Source organism: Pseudopipra pipra, chromosome 2 (assembly GCF_036250125.1).
Source record: "Pseudopipra pipra isolate bDixPip1 chromosome 2, bDixPip1.hap1, whole genome shotgun sequence".
Lineage (NCBI taxonomy): Eukaryota > Metazoa > Chordata > Aves > Passeriformes > Pipridae > Pseudopipra > Pseudopipra pipra.
Window position 1 is genome coordinate 78,840,654 of NC_087550.1, and position 18,776 is coordinate 78,859,429.

Sequence of the window (18,776 nt, forward strand, 5' to 3'; positions counted from 1 at the left end):
TAACAAAAACCCTGAATATCTACCCATTTAGTACAGCCAACAGTACTACAAACTAAGTAATAAATCAAGGCAATAAAAAACACAGGTGCTTAGAGAGATCATGCAGTGACACACATCAGCAGTACATGCTGCTTGCTTCTGAGCAGCTACAAATCTGACTTTTTAATTCTAAAATATTATGGATTCTGTTCCAAACTAGACAGTTGTCTTGGTTCTAACATGTCTCAAAAGAAAAAAAAACAAACAAACCCACCAATAATAACCTAACTGTAGCCAAATAAAGATACCCTTACTTCTCTGTTTCTGGCAATTGGCAAACTCTCATATTTGGAAGGTGAACTTGAACACTCAACAGCAGGACCTACAGAGCAATATTAGTCAGCTCAGAGTGTGGGCCTACGTACTCTATATGGCATCCAGTACTATCCCTGAGCATATAAATCAAACTATGCCTAAGCATGTAACATTTTAAATTCAAATCCTCCTGTTATGCAAAGAAAAGAGATTCATGACTTAGAATCTTGACTCACAGAAAAACAAACCAGGGTAAATCAATACTTAAACCAAATGATGCAAAAAAACTTCAAATCCAGGAGATAAATCAAGGAAAACTCTAACATGTCATTCATAAGTTGTTCTTTTGGAGGTTAGGGCCAGAAAGTTTCTAATCAGATGTGGGAAACATTAGTATAACAACACACAGATGATAACGACCTTAATGTTTTGCTAGCAGCAGTTTCCATTTAAACTAAGAAAAACAGGGCAGGGAGGGGGGGGGAGCCAGCTCAGTCAGCAGAAAAACACACTAGTTTTTTAAAAAATATAGTTACGACACAGAACCAGCAAATTCCATCATATAACAAAAGCAGCTAACCAACTCTTGCAGTCAAACACAGGAGCCAAACACAATCCCCGAGCACCCACCTCAGCCCAGCACCACAGAGATGGGCACTGCAGCATGCGCTGAAGGTCAACATTCCCAGGCCCTGCTCTTACGTACTGGTTTTATGTGTGCTTCCCCTATTTACCGCAAAATAACAGGGCTGAAAATCGCCCACCGAGCCGCGGTTCGCTTCAGAAATTAAAACACCGAGGAGAAATCCCGGCCGGGGGGAGGGGGACACAAACCACGCTCGGCTCTGCACGCCTGCAGCGACTCAGAGGCTGCTGAGGACAGGGATGGAGGGAGGCAGGGAGGGATCCACCGGGCGGAGGGACCTCGCTGGGCATCACGCCAAGCGCTGACAGCACGTTCCGTCTCCATCCCGCTACTCAGCCCCCAGCCCAGTCCACAGGGCCGAGCCACAGCCAAGAGGCGCTTTCTTCCTGTCCCCCCATCGCTGGGACCCCCTCTTCGCACCCAGCCCTGCCCAGGGTGCGTGTTCGTGCCGGCCCTTGGGACAGGTCCTTACCTGCATCCCCGGCAGCCCCGTCTGCACGGGGGAGTGAGCCATGGCGGCGGGCAGGGAGGGACGGAGGGAGGGAGCCGGGTCTCCTCAGGCGGCTCCAGGGCACAGAGCTGAGCTCATCTCCACGCTCTCACACACACATAGCGCCGCCGCCGTCCTCGTCCTCCTCCTTCTGGCCCTTCCCCCAGGCGAGCAGCGCCTGTTCGCGGCGGTGGGAAAGGGGCAGTCCCGAGCGTGGGCTCTCTAGGCCCCCGTCACGGATGCAACAGCGGCGGCTTTCTCATCCCTCCTCCTCTTCCTCCTCTTCTTCCTCTTCCTCCTCCTTCGGGCTGTGCCAGCGACACGATGACAAACCTGAGGCGGGAGGAGGAGCCGCAGCGGCAGTCCCGCCTCTTCTACCCGGCTACCTGCCCGCGCCGCCCCGCCCCGTGTCCCCCCTTTTCCCCTGCCGGCATCGGGATGGTAGAAACCCTAGACGTGGTCTGGCATGTCGTTTTCCTGCCTCCCCTCCGCCTAGGCGCTCCAAGGAAGGTCACGGTAACGCTACGGCTCCACCGAGGTTTACGGTTTCAGGAAGCGCTTGACTTCCTGTCAGAAGTTCCAAAAGCGCTAAACCAGAATGACAGTCGCGTTTCTACAATAGCTCCTGAACGGGAGCAGAGCATGTCAGCAGTCAGGGCTCCCCCACACGACAGAAGCCCTGGACACAGGCAGACCCCTTGAGAACCTGACAATGTTCCGTTTCCCGTCTTTATTACAACTGAAATTCAAGAGCTCCATCACATGATTTCCAATGTGCCATGGAACGCCCTACAATTCTCTCCTTTACCCTCCTTCCTCCCAGCCCCCCACACCCCCTCCCGCGTAAAGCTAGGGAGTTACATGAGTATTAAAATTATTGAAACCTGTCAGCCGGTGGGTCTGGGATCCGTAGGACAGTGTAGGTCACTCTCTTTTCAACTGAGTTTAAAAAATGAGGTGATGATCCACTGCAGCATTAATTACTTTTCGTTAGATAATTCACTAGAGTTTGTACAAGTATCTTAGCTGAGAGGAACACTTTAAAATACAAAATAGTCTTGCTGAAAAACGATTGGAAGTCCCACTGAAGTTTTTCCTATAGTTATGATATTCTTTCTTGTCTAATGTGGGCTGAGTTAATGCTACACAATTTTGTTTTCCTGAAGCTTGTACACACATAAATATTCCTAAGATTTCTATCTGTGATATATAAATAATTGTGATTCGTGGAACAAATGGGTGATTACATCAAAATAAAACAAACGGATTGTAAAACTTAATTACACCCCCATAAAGAAATAAAACAGACCCTCACAAGGTCAAGAGGCCTAAAACCTCCTTACTATCCTAAGGATAAAATATAGTAGAACTTTAAATCTTTAGACGCCTGTTCATCCAAGAATGCATGAATTATGACTGGTTGTAGAGATAACCCTTTTAGCTTTAGCTGTAAGAAAACCCATATATTAAATACTTAGCAAAAACCTGTAGAATGTATATGTATATGATATAATTAATATGCATGAAGTAGCTAAGATAAATACTAAATGTACCCTGTAGTAGGGGTGTGCAGATTTGGGAAACTGGTCCCATTTCTGTCACCCAGCCGGCTGCTTGCTTTTACCATATAATAAACTATTATTCGAAACTTATAGAAACTCGAGACTTTGTTTATCACATATCCCTCAGTATAATTCAAATAAAATTAGCTAACAGCTTTATGCAGGCAAGTATGTATGCACACACATACACACATTGGTTGTTTACATTAGAAAATAGACTAAATATACAAGCTCTTGAGTACAGTGAAAAACATAAAGGATAATAGCTAGAAATTGTGTAAAAAATCAAACAATTGGAATTCATTTTTCAGTTGTTCATGAAGGAGGTGATAGTTTGCTTTATGCTGGAATAGAGTTTAAATTCTGTGGGTTTCAGCTAGAGGAAATATGAAAAAAAGTATACTTTCTACATATTCTTACTGGTATGTCATTTTCTAAGAAATGTAAAATGTTTCATTTGAGTTTTACCTCAGTCAAAAGCCAAATAGCAGTCATAAGAATCAGTATCAAAGCTTTCTATTTAGATTGTTTTCTAAAGCATTTTTGCAATCTTCTTTCTTTTAAAAAAATAGAGTTTTAGTATCTCCATGGTTGTTCCACTGACTGCAGTAAGTTTTTCTTGCTTGCTAGGGAGAAAGTCAGTGGGCTACAAATGACCCTTGTCCTTTGTGCCATGAATACCATTGAGCTTTCCCTCCTTCACATATTAAAAATCCTCACTGAGAAAATGTCAGTTTTACTATTGCCTGTGCAGCTTTATTCTTGCTCTTTTCTATACAGTCATTATGATACAGATTTTTGTCATCTGCTTTACTTTTTCTGCAGTTGCACATTTAGTGCAGAGTCAAAAAAAGGTAGACAAGTTAGTTTTATCTTTTGTATTATGAAAGGTATACAACTATTATTTTCTGTCAGTTAGTCTATTATTTGGGACTTAAATAATTTTCATAAGGAGCAAATACTTGATTTGCTAGAGTTGCTTCTGGTTTGTCTTGTTAATTCCCTTTCTACATTTAGGTTGTAGATTCTCTAGCTCAAGGCACATAAGCATAGAAAAGTTCCCATGCTGCTCTGAAATAACTTCCACTGTGGAAGCTCCTGGGCTAGGGCCACTGTGAGGTCTCTCTCTTGCTTGTGTGCTGTCATTGAGTAAAGATTTATTTCATCTCAAGGTTTTGAAGTTCTGTGTTATGTGTTCAATAAGAAACTGTGCCTGAAAAATCATAGTTTGAGCCAATGGAATAAGCTGTATGGGCAGATTTACTTGTTAAATGCAGGAAATCAAAGGAGCAGATTCAAAACTCATAAACCAGATACCAGTCCAAGTTCTAATGAAGTCAGAACAATGTATTAGAACGTATAATTTCTGTCAGCTCTGTATTTCATCCTGTGCCATATGTTTTGATATACTTCCAATTTCTACTTGGACTTGTAGAAATTTTAAACAAATAGTTTTGAGTGTAATTGTAAAATAATGTGTTTGCTCTTTGTTTTGTAAATGTTAATTTTTCAGTCTAAATTTCAGCTACATCTTCACAGACTATATAGCAGAAGCCTTGCAAACTTTCCTCTCCTTTTCTCAACTTTTTCTGGTTTTTTTTTCTCTTTTCTGAGAAAAAAAAAGATTTTATGTATTATCCTCTAAGGAAAGGCCACCATTGCAGAAATATTCATTAAAAATACAGTGATTGCATGTTACCAAACCATTCCAATACAATGACTGAGACTTCAAAAATAAGCAGTTCTTATCATTAAATGATTCCCTGTTGTATCTTTTTGAAGCCAGATGTTTCCAGTATTCAAAGGTTCAATTTATTTTATGTGTCAACTTCTCAATAACTGGTTTGCTTTCAATTTGACATGATGCTTTGAATATGCAGAGATTTTCTGCTTTGCTGGTTATATAAGAAAAAAGTTACAGAAGAAAAATATAATTACATAATCGTAAAGGCAGCAACTATGAACTTCTGCTTATAAACTATCTGAAGAAAAAACATTTTCCTTACTGACAAAGGTCAAAACTTCTCAAATGAGCAATGTCAGACCACTGGGGTTTTCTAAGAAGAAAGGTGCACCAAGCACTCAGCTCTTTTTGAATTTATAATGTACCATAAATAAATAATTAATCAGTCATATCTTGAAAAAAGTATCTATACTACAGAAAAAGCACTGTGGTCTATAACAGGTGGGACTCCCATTCAAATAGGATTGCATTTGTCCCTCTTGTATGGCAGTGGTATCCTGCTTGTTCTTGGCCTGAGGGCTGTAGAACAATTAACTGAATCACCATACCAGACTGTTCTCTGCTCAGCTTGTTACTAGATTTTTGCTTGCTTCCTTATCCACCTTTATCCTCCACTGTCTTTTGTCTTTCCTGCTTCCTATTTCTACACTTTCTTGACCCAACAATTTCCTAGTTAACTGTTTTAACAAACTGTAAAAATGTGTAATTTCTTCTCTTAACTTATAATATTAGGCTCCTAGTCTTATCCTTTTTTAATTACCCTGTTAATAGTCTGATGGACTATGTACACAAAATTGAATTCTCAATAGTTTACCAGTAAGACTTCATTTTGAATACTTATATTGTAAAGGCATGACACTTGCCTGTATCATACAGTGCACAGCAACATTAACAAGGCTCTTCACAAAGGGACCTTTAAGAATTTAAATGTTCCTGAAGTAAAAGGGGAGGTCCTCACATGGGTCTCTAAATGATGATAGGAAAGAAAAAACCAAAAACATTTCACAATGGAGGGTGTTACCAGTAGGCTGCCACAGGACCAGTTTGGGACCTGTCTTGCTCAGGATATAGATTAGATAGAAAAGAGGCTAAAGAGAAATGGCAAAATAGTCTCATATTGCCAGCTATCCTGAGGAAGAAACTAAAACAAAACCCAAGGAGTTGCAGAAAAATCTCAGAGTGAGTGACTGCTGAGTGACACACTAGCAGATAGGTGTTCAGCATTGAAAACTATACATGAGGAAAAGTATATGGAAAAAAACCTTAACTTTACATACTGAAGTTCCTATTAATCAAGAAGGAAATCTTGGCTGTCACTGATTCCAAATCAGTCAAAAGATAAAACTATGTTAGGATTTGTTAGGAAAGGAATAAAATACAAGGGGGACAGCATTGTTATGCCTCACTATAAATCTATGCTGCTCCTATAGACTGTAACTTCCATTTCCAAAATTATACTGTTGCATAGAAAAAAATACCAGAAAGGGCAGAATACAGACCAAATATTCAGAAAAATATCTCGATGAATAATTAAATACACTACGACAACTCAGCTTAAGAAAGAGACTTTCTATGTGTGTGGTAGAGTTCTGTTACCTCACGAATGGCCTGGAGAAAACTGGAGTGACTGTACATGTTTTCTCATAACAAGAGCTATCGGACAGAAACTTTAAAATAGAGTAAAGCAGGTAACAACATAAATGAATAATGGAGCTCACTGTCATGAGATTTGGGGGAGGGCGGACAAAAATTTCAACAAATTCATGGGAGAATTGTTTGTATAACGGCAATATGTTTTCCTAGTTTCCCAACGCCAAGCTATAGTCTTTACTAAGACAAATTAAAAAGAGTATAAAGTTTTGATAAATAAGTACTAGAAGAGAAAAAAAATAACAGGGCTCTGGAGAGCCCACTAAGGAGTAATGAAAATCAAAGAGAGAAAATAAGGCTTTAAGCTCCATGTATAGTGTCTGAATAGTGAAGTAATCAAATAGCCTACCCATATAGCCATAAAAACTTTTCATGTGGCTTTATATTGACATCAGGGAAATAATATCTCTGAATAAGAAGAAATAAGCCATCAGAATCTGCTCTTTTGGCTTAGATGAGGACAGGATTAAACCCTCACATTATTGAGTCAATATCATAATTATAGCTGAATTAGCACATTACTAGTTGGAAACTTTTTTTAACTTTAATATATATTTGCATGCTAAGGGTTTATTTATCTACAGTTCAGAAACAAAACTGTTTGGCCATTTCTGAGTTGGAGAATGGGTAGGAATGCTGTGTGTCTCGCACATTCGGCTTCTAATTCGACCTTAGTTAAATGGGAAGTGGCTGAAGATTTTTTTCGGTGACAGAGGGTTGGTAGGGCACACTGCACTAAAATTTGTAAGCTACAAGACTCGGTATATGGACTGCTAGTAAGCTATGCAGAAGTGGATGGTTGAGCCTCACATGCCCGAGGAGTCAGCTTCTGCAGGAACAGCATATGGAGGTTAGCCAGCAACAGCTCTGAGCAGCCTTGACCCTCCTGGGAGACCAACTAGGTAACAGAGTCCCTATACAGGCTTGTCCTCACTTCTCCCCTACAGCTGCATAAGATATAAGGTGCTTATTTCCCAGGCTGCCCTCCATATCTTTCTTCTTGCATTTCATAAATGGCTCACCAGCTGTACAGCTCTCTCTCTGAACTCCATCAAGAATTTTACAGTCAAGATTTAAAATGGTCTGCCTAAATGATTACAGCTTGAGACTGTTTATGAGGTCCTAATCCAAAACTTCCTTCAGAAACACGAATTTACACCCACTAGCAGTTCTTTGGAAATTCTTTTTAGCATTAAATATATTTTTCTTTAAAAATAAAATTATTTCCTTCTCTTGTCCAGTTCCTTGCTTCATCCCTGTTTGACCAGACCTCTCAGGAAGGAAAGCAGAAAGGACTAGGCATTGATCTGAAAAGAGAACCTGTAGTCAAGATGATTTAATGTGCAGAACTGAACTTTGATTATATCTGTGGATTTTAATTCACTGATTTAGCTATTTTGTGATTATAAAGTTTGCCCAGAAAGCTGCTTTTCTGTAAGGCCACCTTAAGGATATTTACAACACCCATATTCTAACATTCTTCTACTGTGCTGAAGGAGAAATGCACATTACCCTGTTAATAACAAAAAATATCCACCTGTTGTTCAGGACTGATGTTTTTCCTGCCTGTAGGTGTGTTTGCTGCACAAGATTAGTTTCCAGTGTGCTTCCAAACTATGCAGCAATCATACACTACAAAACATCGGGATTTTTCTCTGTTTCCATCAAAATTTGAAAATTTCAATTTTTGGTGGAAAAGGATGTCCCTTCTACAAAATTTATGATGGAGCCTTTCTTCCTCTTGAGATGCCATGGGTAACCCTGCAGCCATGTATTTCTTCCAGCAGAGGAAGCTTATGTAGCTTCAAAAGCACACAGATTGCCTTCCACACCTAGATTTGCCTGTGCATTTACATTCTGGTTCAGCAAGCCACTTCTTAGAAAATAGTTTTGCCAATTATAGAAGCAGAGTTGGAAGTTCAAACAAGGGCATTCTACTTTAGGTCTTGTGAATGCTGAAGGGGGAAAAAAAATGGTTATTAAATTATGTTTCCCAAAGAAAAATCCAGTATTTTTTATGATTGTATAAAACATGCTGTTCCATATATAATTCTCCTCCTGAGTGATGTTCTTCATATCATTCATAGAAAATTGCAGAGTTTTGAGATTCTTATTAATAGAAGAAAATTCACTTTCTCATAGTACTGAGAATCATAATGGATAAGACAGGATGAGGCAGGAAATGGAAGAAACATCCTGCTCTTTATTAATAATGAGCAGAATATAAGTGTCTGAAAGTATTTTAGTATTCCAGGCAGACAATTAAAATTAGGTGGGAACCTAGAGCTCATTAAGAAACATGAGACTGATTATACTGCCCTGTGCCTCTGTCCCTGAAGAGCATCATTGCATTATATCTTGCTTTTTATAAGCCTTTCTCTTAGCCCTTTGTCACACAAACCAAACATATGCAAATGGTCGAAAACATACCTACTCTTCTTCTCACATTTCACATTTTATAATGGACACATCAGTTCTTATCTCAGATTAATGTCTCTGTATACAGCAGACTAGCAAAATCTCCGGACTAAATGGATCCATTAAGAGTGATCCTTAATGGTTTTAAACTAAAAGAGAGTCAATTTAGATTAGGTAGAAGGAAGAAGTTTTGACAATGAGGGTTATAAAACACTGGAACAGGTTGCCCAGAGAGGTGGTGGATGCCCCATCCCTGGAAACATTAAAGGTCAGACTGAATGGGTCTCTGAGCAACCTGCTATAGATGAAGATATCCCTGATCATAACAGGGGGGTTGGACTAGATGACCTTTAAAGGTCCCTTCCAGCCCAAACTATTCTGTGATTCTTTGATCCTGTAATCATGCTAAGACACCTTCCCTAGACAGTCCATGTCATCACAGATCTAAAATGTTTGCTTGCAGACTACAGTTGTCTCAGCAGAAAAAGTTGCATTGTATCTCATTGATAACTGATAAGCAGTGGTCTTACAATTGACTGGACTATTTCACTATTTTAATTTAGGAATTATCCCATTTTACCATTCATTAATCTCATGGTATACCAGCAGCTACCTGTAAAATCTTGTGTTGGCAGAAGTGTATTGTATTAATCTGTTGAATAAATAAACATATGAATTCCTGGATGTATCAGTTGTCAGTCTGGGGGGTTGGTACCAGATGAAAATTATTGTATGTGATGGGTTTTTTAGAGTACAGCTTCATGCTGTACTTAATCCAACTTAACCGCAGTCTGCTGCCAAAGTGCTGATCCCACTCTTTCTTTCTCCCAGCCCTGGCTCCAGTCCTTGCATTAGCAATCACATGCCCGCTTGCAGATTTGGATCAGTTCACTGATCCCATGGGAAATGCATCCACATCCTGCTGGATTAGCCTCCTGTGGCACCAGTCTCTGGATGTCACACAGGAGAGACACCATGTGTGAGGGGGGGAGGGTGGCCAACACATCCCATTCACTGGTAGCCCACAGTTAGCTCAGATGAGGTAGAAGGTGAAACTCCATCCAGAATGTCCTTTATGGAGTGGGATGATGGCTCCAGCTATATCATACCACAAAATCACCTTCTCAGCTTGCAGGAACGAATGGTCCTGCCCATAGTTTAAGCCCAGAGCTGTGTATCCATACCAGTCAGTCTTTGTGGAGCATGTACGGAAGCAAACAGTGGAGGGATGAGTTTACTAACACTAAACCTCTTGGCTAGGTAATCAGAGCCCTCAGCCTGCAGCCTTCACAGTCCCCAAATTTAACACCCAAAAGGGAAAAGCCAGAAATCACAGATACCCCCCCAAAAGGTGAGCTTGTTATTTTGGGAGGGTTTGTATTGGAAAAATAAATAACAGGCTGTAAGCTGTTTTCTAGCATTGGAACCTGCCATCATCCCCACTAGGTGTGTGCATGGGACAGCTACAGCCTGTAATAACTCTGCCCCCACAAAAATACAGGTCCTATGCATGTGCCTTCCTACTCTACCCATCATTCCCATCCCACAACCTTCTAAAACTAATTACCCAGTAAGTTCTTGTTGTGCTCTTGGTGCTCTGACACACTCCAGCCATCTTCCACCTCCTTCTGCAGACCTCCTCTCATTCACAAAAATCAGCTGCAACCTCCTACTTGCACCAGACCTTTGGCAAGGTCCCAAAGGCTCACGCTCCCTTGGCATCTACGGTTGCCAGCTCAGTTTTCCTCCTGTCTTTTTCATGAGAGCAGACTTCCTGGGGATTTTAGACTGAGCATATCTCTTCTTCCAGCTGAGGCAGTGGGTATCCGATGCTTTTACTTGCAAAGAAGAGCAGATTTTGCTGCTCCACATCAGCACTAATGTTCTTGCCTGCACAGAGGCAAATGTACAGAGTGAGTTATCTGTTGTAGGCTTATATTAACACTGCAATGGAGTAGCAGAGCTGCGCAGCCTTCCCATCCCACTGTCTCCTGATAGCAGAGGGATTTGCCTCAGCATCACAACTTCCTGTAGAAATGATCACAGGGAACTGCAGAAGGCCACAAATCTACATTTATTTTCTGTTGAGGCTTAGGTGAGGAATACACAGATAAGTCCCTGAAGCTGCTATCAAGAATTATCATCAGGAAGAAATGCAGAGATGGCCCTGCTAGACACTTTGTATACAGACTTATACTCAGTGTGCAGAACTCAATCTGGTTTTCCTGGATTGAGTTCTAGTTTCTTATCTGAATACTGCAATTGTGTCACACATCTACTCCCAGTTCCACTCATTCTGCCTCTTGCACTTGGAATATATCCTGCCCCCAACTGCACCTTCGTCCCAAACTCCCTTGATGCAAATCATGAGCCTCCCTGCCCTTCTCTTGAGAAGCACTCCAGTGCCAACTCACCACCTGCATGGATCAGGTATTATTGATCATTATTTTTTATATGAGAGATAGATAGATAGAGGGAGAGAGAGAATCATATGTATATAAGGTGATGTTGTGTGCACTGAGGGGCTCAGGCAAAGCATACTGATAATAGTGCAAAGATTCTCATCGACTTCACTGGACTCTTGATTTCTGCTGTTTGCAGGTAGTACATAGGCTCCTCAGTCAAGGGCATGTCTTCCTTTTCAGTTGTATAGAGACTGACACTGACTTATTTCCATGAGCAATTTTCTCAAAGAATGTAGTGCAGTCTTATGCTTGGATTTATTTGTATTTATTAAAATAAAAATTTCTAACCTCTTCCTTATTATATCTCAAGAGTTTACCATGTGTTTTTATATCATTCTTCCAGCAGAAACGTAAGACCATGTAGTTATTATGTTCTGGCTATTAAACAAAGAAAGAAATACTTTAAAAATATGCATATCTGTGATTTTTATACATATAAAGTGTTTGTATTTAATTATTTGAGCATTTAACCAACTTCTGCAAAGATTATTTTTAAAGCATTTCAGTTCACCTTTAAGATTAAATTCCAGTCTTCCCGAGAAGTCCACGTAAGGATGAGGGTGTAGCATCATTAGGGGTTTTAGCTGCTCGAAGTCCACCTCTCCCAGCAGCCACCTCCTTCTTCAATACTGGCATCATTTCATATTAACTTAATCTGAGCTAGAAACCACACCTCTCCCCTACAGCAGTCCTGAGCTGAAGTTTCCTCTGTTTTTTATAGGGCAGACACAGTGCAGGACAGAGCAGGGAGGAACAGATCCAGCAGTCCTTGCACACAGGCCCTTGACCCCAACCTGAAGATCTGGTTATAAGTGCCTCAGGAGCTGCCATCCAGTGACTTTCCTAAATTCTCCTGTACCAAAGTTTTTCCATCTAGTATCCCAAACTCTTCCATATGAGCCCTTCCCGAACTATTTCAGCATGCGAGCCCAAAATCTCTTCTCCTAGCAGTCCTGCTTCCCAAAGTTCTCCCATCCAAGTCACAATTCACTGCAAAACCCTTCTCTTTGAAGCTCTCCTCAAGACTAGTTGCCTGGGGGTCCATCCAGACCCCGATCACAACCCTCTCAGCCCTTGCAGCAGCAGCATCTGTGGCCACATGGGCTATGGAGGTTCCTTGTTGCCCTCCCAAGGACTATAGACCCCATACACAAAGCTCTTTTCGATGCATGTCGAAGTTTGACTCTAAAGTTTGCAGGATAGCTCTAAAGCCTGCGTCTGTATACATTGGAGAAGATGTCAGAATGAAAAGTGCAGTGATTAGGAGATGTCTAAAACTGAATGTCATTCAGGAATGATCTGCTCTTCCAGTAAACTCCCTTAATGGACTGTATCTCATGAAGAGCCATCTCAGAGAGCTGAGGCCCCTATCAAATGCATTGATTGTGGCTTTATTTTTAGAGATAGTGGCTGAGTTAAGTGATTGTAAAAGAGATTAACAGTTTGGGAGTCACTCAGGAGTCAGGAGTCTGAAATCAGAGCATGCTTAATCTGTCAGGACCGAGTGCAGTCCAGTTCAGCCCAAATTCTGTATCCACTTAAAATTAATCTTTTGCTGAAGTGTCTATACATCCCTGTATAGATATGGTGTTGTCTTCTCTGTGGATGAGCCTGCTGTGCCCACAGGAGCCAGTTCTGCTTTGTCTGACTGACATTTTGCACAGTTACAAAAACTCACTCAAACCTGCTTGTGGCTTTGCTTCTTAGGGCAGGGGTTTGCACCTGGGGTTTAAATCCTACAGGTGAAAATGGATTAAGCATAACATGAAGTTGTAGCCAGCGATTTTAGCATCATTTAGAGTAAGAACGTTGGGTGCTGCAGCACAGTCAGCTTTACTCTTATTCTTTACTATTCTTCAATATCAAAGCCTCTTTTAATAACACCACGTGGAATTTTGTCAATTCTAATAAGTTTTCGAAAGCTTTTAAGAGAGATGATTTCCACCAATGCTGTCAGAGACTCTCTCTTGCTTAAATCCATCCAGACATTTTTATTTTTCTAAACATAAAGCAGCCCTGTGGTCTCCAAAAGCAGTACTGATCTATGCATCTGATATGATATGGTTCTGAGTTGGGTATTTTCATAGGATAATCCGAAGCTCGTGATAAATGCTAGCAAAAAGTGATTAAGTTTATGATGCAGGGAAGGGTCCTGGGAGTGTATCCCCCCTGCTTCCCTGACTCTATAGTGTGTTTTTCTGCCACCTGGTGGTGGGAAATGAGGTCCCGGGACCTTCCCTAAGGAAGATTTTCCTAAGCAAGGCCCTAGATTTGGCAAAAAAAAAAGGTTGAATAAAGGTAGGAGAGTGTAGTTGTATTTTATATTTATTACTATTACCTAGAAGCTGTAGTCACAGACTGGCATTTTGCTTCAAAAAGCCTGATTTGGGCAAAGCAAATATATCCATCCTGTTCTATAAGCTGCCTTGAGGCAGATGGGAGATGGCTCTGGGCTTTTGTGTTTCCTCTTGGTTTTGCCAAGCTGCTTGAGCTGGAAATAGGTGGCACAGAACAGCACCTTGAGTCTGCCTCCCACAACTGGGTGGCAGCAAGTCAGGGGAGGGAGCGAGGTCATCACTTATGTGCTATGGGTCCTGGGGCAGCCACCTGCTCTGAAGTTGATGTAGTGGAGAAATGATGAGTCACACTTGCAATGAATGCATGCAGTAAAGAGCTAAACCCAAAAAGCAACCAAACAAAAATTGCCAAAGCCCAGCTTGGATTTCCATAACTCAATCAGGAATGTGGTGGTGAGTGACTGCAGCCTGGTCCAAAACAGGGGGAGGAGATGGTCTGTGAGGGTAACATCTTGCTCTGCTGCAGAAGAGTATCATGACTATTAGTCTCATATTCCTGCTGCAGAACAGCAGGGGCAAATATAGAGGCCGTGGAGGTTCTCCTCCCATCCTCCTCAATTTCCACACAGTTTCTTAAGAGCAGTCTCCCTCTCCAGGTTCAGCATTCACCAGGCCCTGCCAGCATGGGACAGCCACTGCTATAACCACATTAAACTCACGTAGCACTGTTCTGCTCCTACCCTCTCATGTTTGGGATCAGATTTCGGTAAAAATGCATTCAATATCATTAATTCACTTAGGCAGTTACAGAACTAATCTCAGCTCCTTGAGTGTTGAACTCAAGGACCAACCTGAAGGAGCTGCATCAATTGAACTAACCTTTACTTGAAATATTGTTTGTAAGATAAGACCTTTAGGAAATAGGAGTCCCATCTAAGTAGAAAACATTTCCAATTTTTATTACCAAGGAAGCATAGCACAGCTTCAGGAGCACTGATATTATTATTATTTTGTTTAAGTTTATGAGGCTTGAATAAAGTATTTTTCCCAGCTGGGAAAGGACTGCATGTTCAATTTAGAGTAAAAAAAGCCCTCTATGGGCTATGTTGGAAAGAAGCTCTGACAGGGACATACATTGCAGTCCACTGAATTTCAGAGGAGGAGGACAAATACAATTTCACATAAGCAGACAGCTGAGATTTCATCTTAATCTCATGAGGGTTTTATTTGCCAGCAACAGCAGAAGCAGATCAAACACAGGGTTGCAACAGCGGTTTGAGAGCGATTGCTGTAAAAGTGCCTCACTGTTTCATGCTTAGCTCTTGCATAATTTTTGTTAATTATTATATTTAGTTATGCAGCTTCCACAGTTTCAAATTTTAATTCCCCCTCGCCTCCAAAGTACAGCAAGTGTTATGGAGACAGAGCCACTTTCACTGCAGATAGTCTCCTTGTGCATGTTTCAGAAGGTCTTACGCCTATTTTGGCATTGAAGGGAAAGCCAGGTTTTCATTCCCAGTGTATGTGCAGCAAAGTCAAACCTATCTGATTGTCTTCTACAATAACTAGGATTCCTTTAGGATGCAGTCAGTGACAGTTGTAACACTACTTAAGATCACCAGTGTTTGGTATGCTACTATAAAGGAGGTAGATGCTGGCTAGCCAGTGTGACACCCTCTTGCAAAAAGGGTAGGAAGGAGGATTCTGGGAACCTGTCAGCCTGACCTCAGTGATGAGGAAGGTTATAGAACAGATTACCTTGAGTGTGATCACATAGCATGTGCAGGGGATCAGGCCCAGCCAGCATGAGTTTATGAAAGGCAGGTCCTGCTTGACCAACTTGATTTCCTTCGATAACAAGGTGACCCACCTAGTGGATAAGCGAAAGGCTATGGATGTAGTCTACGGAGTATTCAGTAAAGCCTTTGACACTATCTCCCATACCATTCTCTGGGAAAAGCTGGCAGCCCATGACAGATGCACTCTTTGCTGGGTTAAAAACTGGCTGCATGGCCACCTCCAGAGAGTGGTGGTGAGTGGAGTTACATTCAGCTGGTGACTGGTCACTAGTAGTTTTCCCCAGGATTCAGTATTTGGGCCAGCCCTGATAACTATCTTTACTGATGATGTGGCCAAGGGGATTGAATGCACCTTCGGTCACTTTGCAGACAATACCAAGCTGGGCAGGAGTGTTGATCTGCTGGATGGTAGAAAGGCTCTGCACTGGGATCTCGACAGGCTGGATCGATGAGCCGAGGACAGTGGTATGAGGTTCAACAAGGCCAAGTACTGGGTCCTGCACTTGGGTCACAACAAGTCCTTGCAGTGCTACAGGCTGGGGGAAGAATAGCTGTAAAGCTGCCTGGTGAAAAAGAACCTGGGGGTGCTGATTGGTAGTCAACCAAACATGAGCCAGCAGTGTGCCAATGGGCAAGAAGGCCAATGGCATCCTGGCCTGTATCAGAAGTGGCCAGAAGGACCAGAGCTGCAATTGTTCCCCTGTACTCAACCCTGGTGAGGTAACGCCTCAAATTCTGTGTCCAGTTTCGGGCCCCTCACTACAAGGCAGACACTGAGGTGCTAGAGTGTGTTCAGAGAAGGGCAACAGAACAGGAGAAGGAGCTGGAGCACAAGTTCTATGAGGAGTGGCTGAGGTTGTTTAGGCTAGAGAAAAGGAGGCATGGGGGAAACCTTATTGCTTTCTACAAAGGAGGGTGTAGCAAGGTGGGGGTGAGCCTCTTCTCCCAGGGAGCTAGTGCTAGGATGAGAGGAAATGGCCTCAAGTTGTGCCAGGGGAGGTTTAGATTGGATACTAAGAAAATTTTCTTCACTAAAAGAGTGGTTAAGCATTGGAGCAGGCTGCCCAGGGAGACAGTGAAGTCATCATCCCTGGAAGTATTCAAAAAATGAGTGAACGTGACACATCACAATGTGGTTCAGGGGACAGGGTTGTATTAGTCAGAGGTTGGACTTGACAATCTTGCAGGTCTTTTCCAACCTTAGTGATTCTATTGTTCAGGTAAGCACATAGCTACTCTCTGAAAAACACAGGTCCTGTGTTTTTCTCATCTTCCTCTCCTCTCTCTCCTCCATACACAGTCAGAGCACTGTTAAATTCCCTGGGACATAGACTTTTTATCCACTTCTGGGCATCAGGTATTTTATGCAGAGCTTTGACTCAGGTTAGGTATGAGCATGGGAAAATGATAACATTTAACAGCAATAATAGAGAGCGCATTGAATTACAGGCTCTCATGTTACCCTTGTACTGTGCTAAGCTCTACAGAACCCAGTGTTGTTGATAGGAGGAAGAGCAGTGATTGAATTAGGCTGGAAATGGAGCATTCTTAATTGTCCTGAACCATCTCCTGGTGGAGTAAGATGAGTTCAGTTTTTCTCTTTGATAATTTGTCTCTCTTTCACTCTTTAAAGCAGGATCCAGTTATTTTATTATCAATATTCTAACCTCTGCAAGATGGTCAATGATATTATGCTAAGGCACTGTGTTAAGTTGTGAAAGAAAAAGATAAAAGCAATTTGTAGAGGAAGAATATATAGAGGTAGCTTGCAATTCCTTAAAAAAACAAACAAACAAACAAACAAACAAAAAACAACTACCCAAGAAAAACATTGTATAGACATTTGTCTATGACTACAGATAAGTTTTTGAAAGGACTGTGCTGCTAGTAAGCCAATTTTTAAGAACAGCAAATGGCTGTTTTAAAATGGCCCCTTTTAAAAACAGCAAAGGGGCTAGATTGATGTAGTTCAGAAACTCTGATGTTGACCCATTTTAAATCAAGTGTCAATTAGGCTGAGCTAAGGAGCAGTAGGAAAAAACATGAAAGCAGTACAATATATTTGTAATATTAAGCATACAGACATACATTCCTGTATCTACCCAGCTGCACATGAATGTAGATTGGAGTGCTAGAGCAGGCTTTCATAATTCACCACTCTTGCATTTTTTAAAGGTTCTTGTTTGTTTTAAGAACTGAATTTGGAATAATCAACTGTTAATCCAATTGATTTCAGGCTGTCTTCTCTGTAACAGAAAAATATATGTAAAAGACCCTTGCAGCAGTCTGATAGTCTAGCCAGAAACATCCAAAACTAAACACTGTCAGATGTGGAGGTTAACCTTACCCCCTTTAATCCTTAAAACTAAGGAAATGAAAACACTAAATTCCAGTCCAAAAGACAGATTTGCTGCATGTGGCTTTCAGAGAGTCACAGCAATGCTGACAGGAGCTACCCAGGTGTCTATGCAAGGTTTCCCAATTTTTTCATAGCAGATTTTGGTTGAGAAGGCACATGGATATTTTAACTTTAATTACTTAAATCCCTGTTTAAAATGAGAAAAATCTTGTCACATAAAACTGTTTCTATGCTACCTTATAGATAGTTTTCACCTCATCAGAAAGTTTTCCCATCTAATTTTACAGCATTAGTGGCTTTCTACCCATAAACCACATCCATCATGTTGTAGACAAGATAGCAGGTTTGCTAAAGTGCCAACTTCCCACATCTTATGACGTAAAAAGTAGACAGATGACCTGTACTTCAAAGGGAGAAAAAAGTAGTATTAAACTGTTAAATAAACATTTCATCTGGTACAGACAAAGTAGTAGACAAAAGATCCTCCTATAGGGATACAGTTAAGAGAATTTATTTTGCTTAACTTGCATGGCATGGCACAGGAAAGACTGGCCAGTCTACCATAAATAAAGCTGGTATAAAACCCCCTTAACTCCTCAGAGGAAAACAGGGATCCAGTTGCTCCTGGGGCTGTACCATGAGACCCTCAGTCCCATTGGCTGGAGGGCATGCAGCATCTCAAATCCATGGGACAGGCTCTCCCCAAATGACCTTAGAGACCAATAAGGGATACTGCCTAACAGGACTTTTAGCTCAGTTAGTTACAGCATGGTGCTAATAACACCAAGGTCATGGGTTTGATCCCTGTAGAGTTGGACTTGTTGATCCTTGTGGTTCCCTCCCAGTTCAGAATATTCTGTGACTATCTGTGATGCAGAAGAGAGAGCACCTTGGACTTAACTTTTTAAACTCCATTTCTAACTGTTTTCATGGGTGAGAGACTCTATTATCTATGCATATGAAGGTCTAAGTGCCAGCAACTGGAGTGGGAACAGGGGTCACAGGGGCCCATGCATCTGCAGTGCTAGCAAAACACATATTGCTTGAATATG

General features: G+C 41.5%; 1 protein-coding gene across 1 annotated transcript in view; it reads right to left on the minus strand.

Annotated features, from left to right (window-relative positions):
- STK24 (serine/threonine kinase 24) overlaps positions 1 to 1,783 on the minus strand; it is a 54,127-nt gene extending 52,344 nt beyond the window's left edge. Inside the window, exon 1 of the mRNA XM_064646066.1 lies at positions 1,413 to 1,783. Within this exon, the coding sequence (XP_064502136.1) occupies positions 1,413 to 1,454 (42 nt within the window). The 5' untranslated portion in view covers positions 1,455 to 1,783. The remainder of the gene's footprint in view (positions 1 to 1,412) is intronic.
- Between the last annotated feature and the right edge of the window lie 16,993 nt (positions 1,784 to 18,776).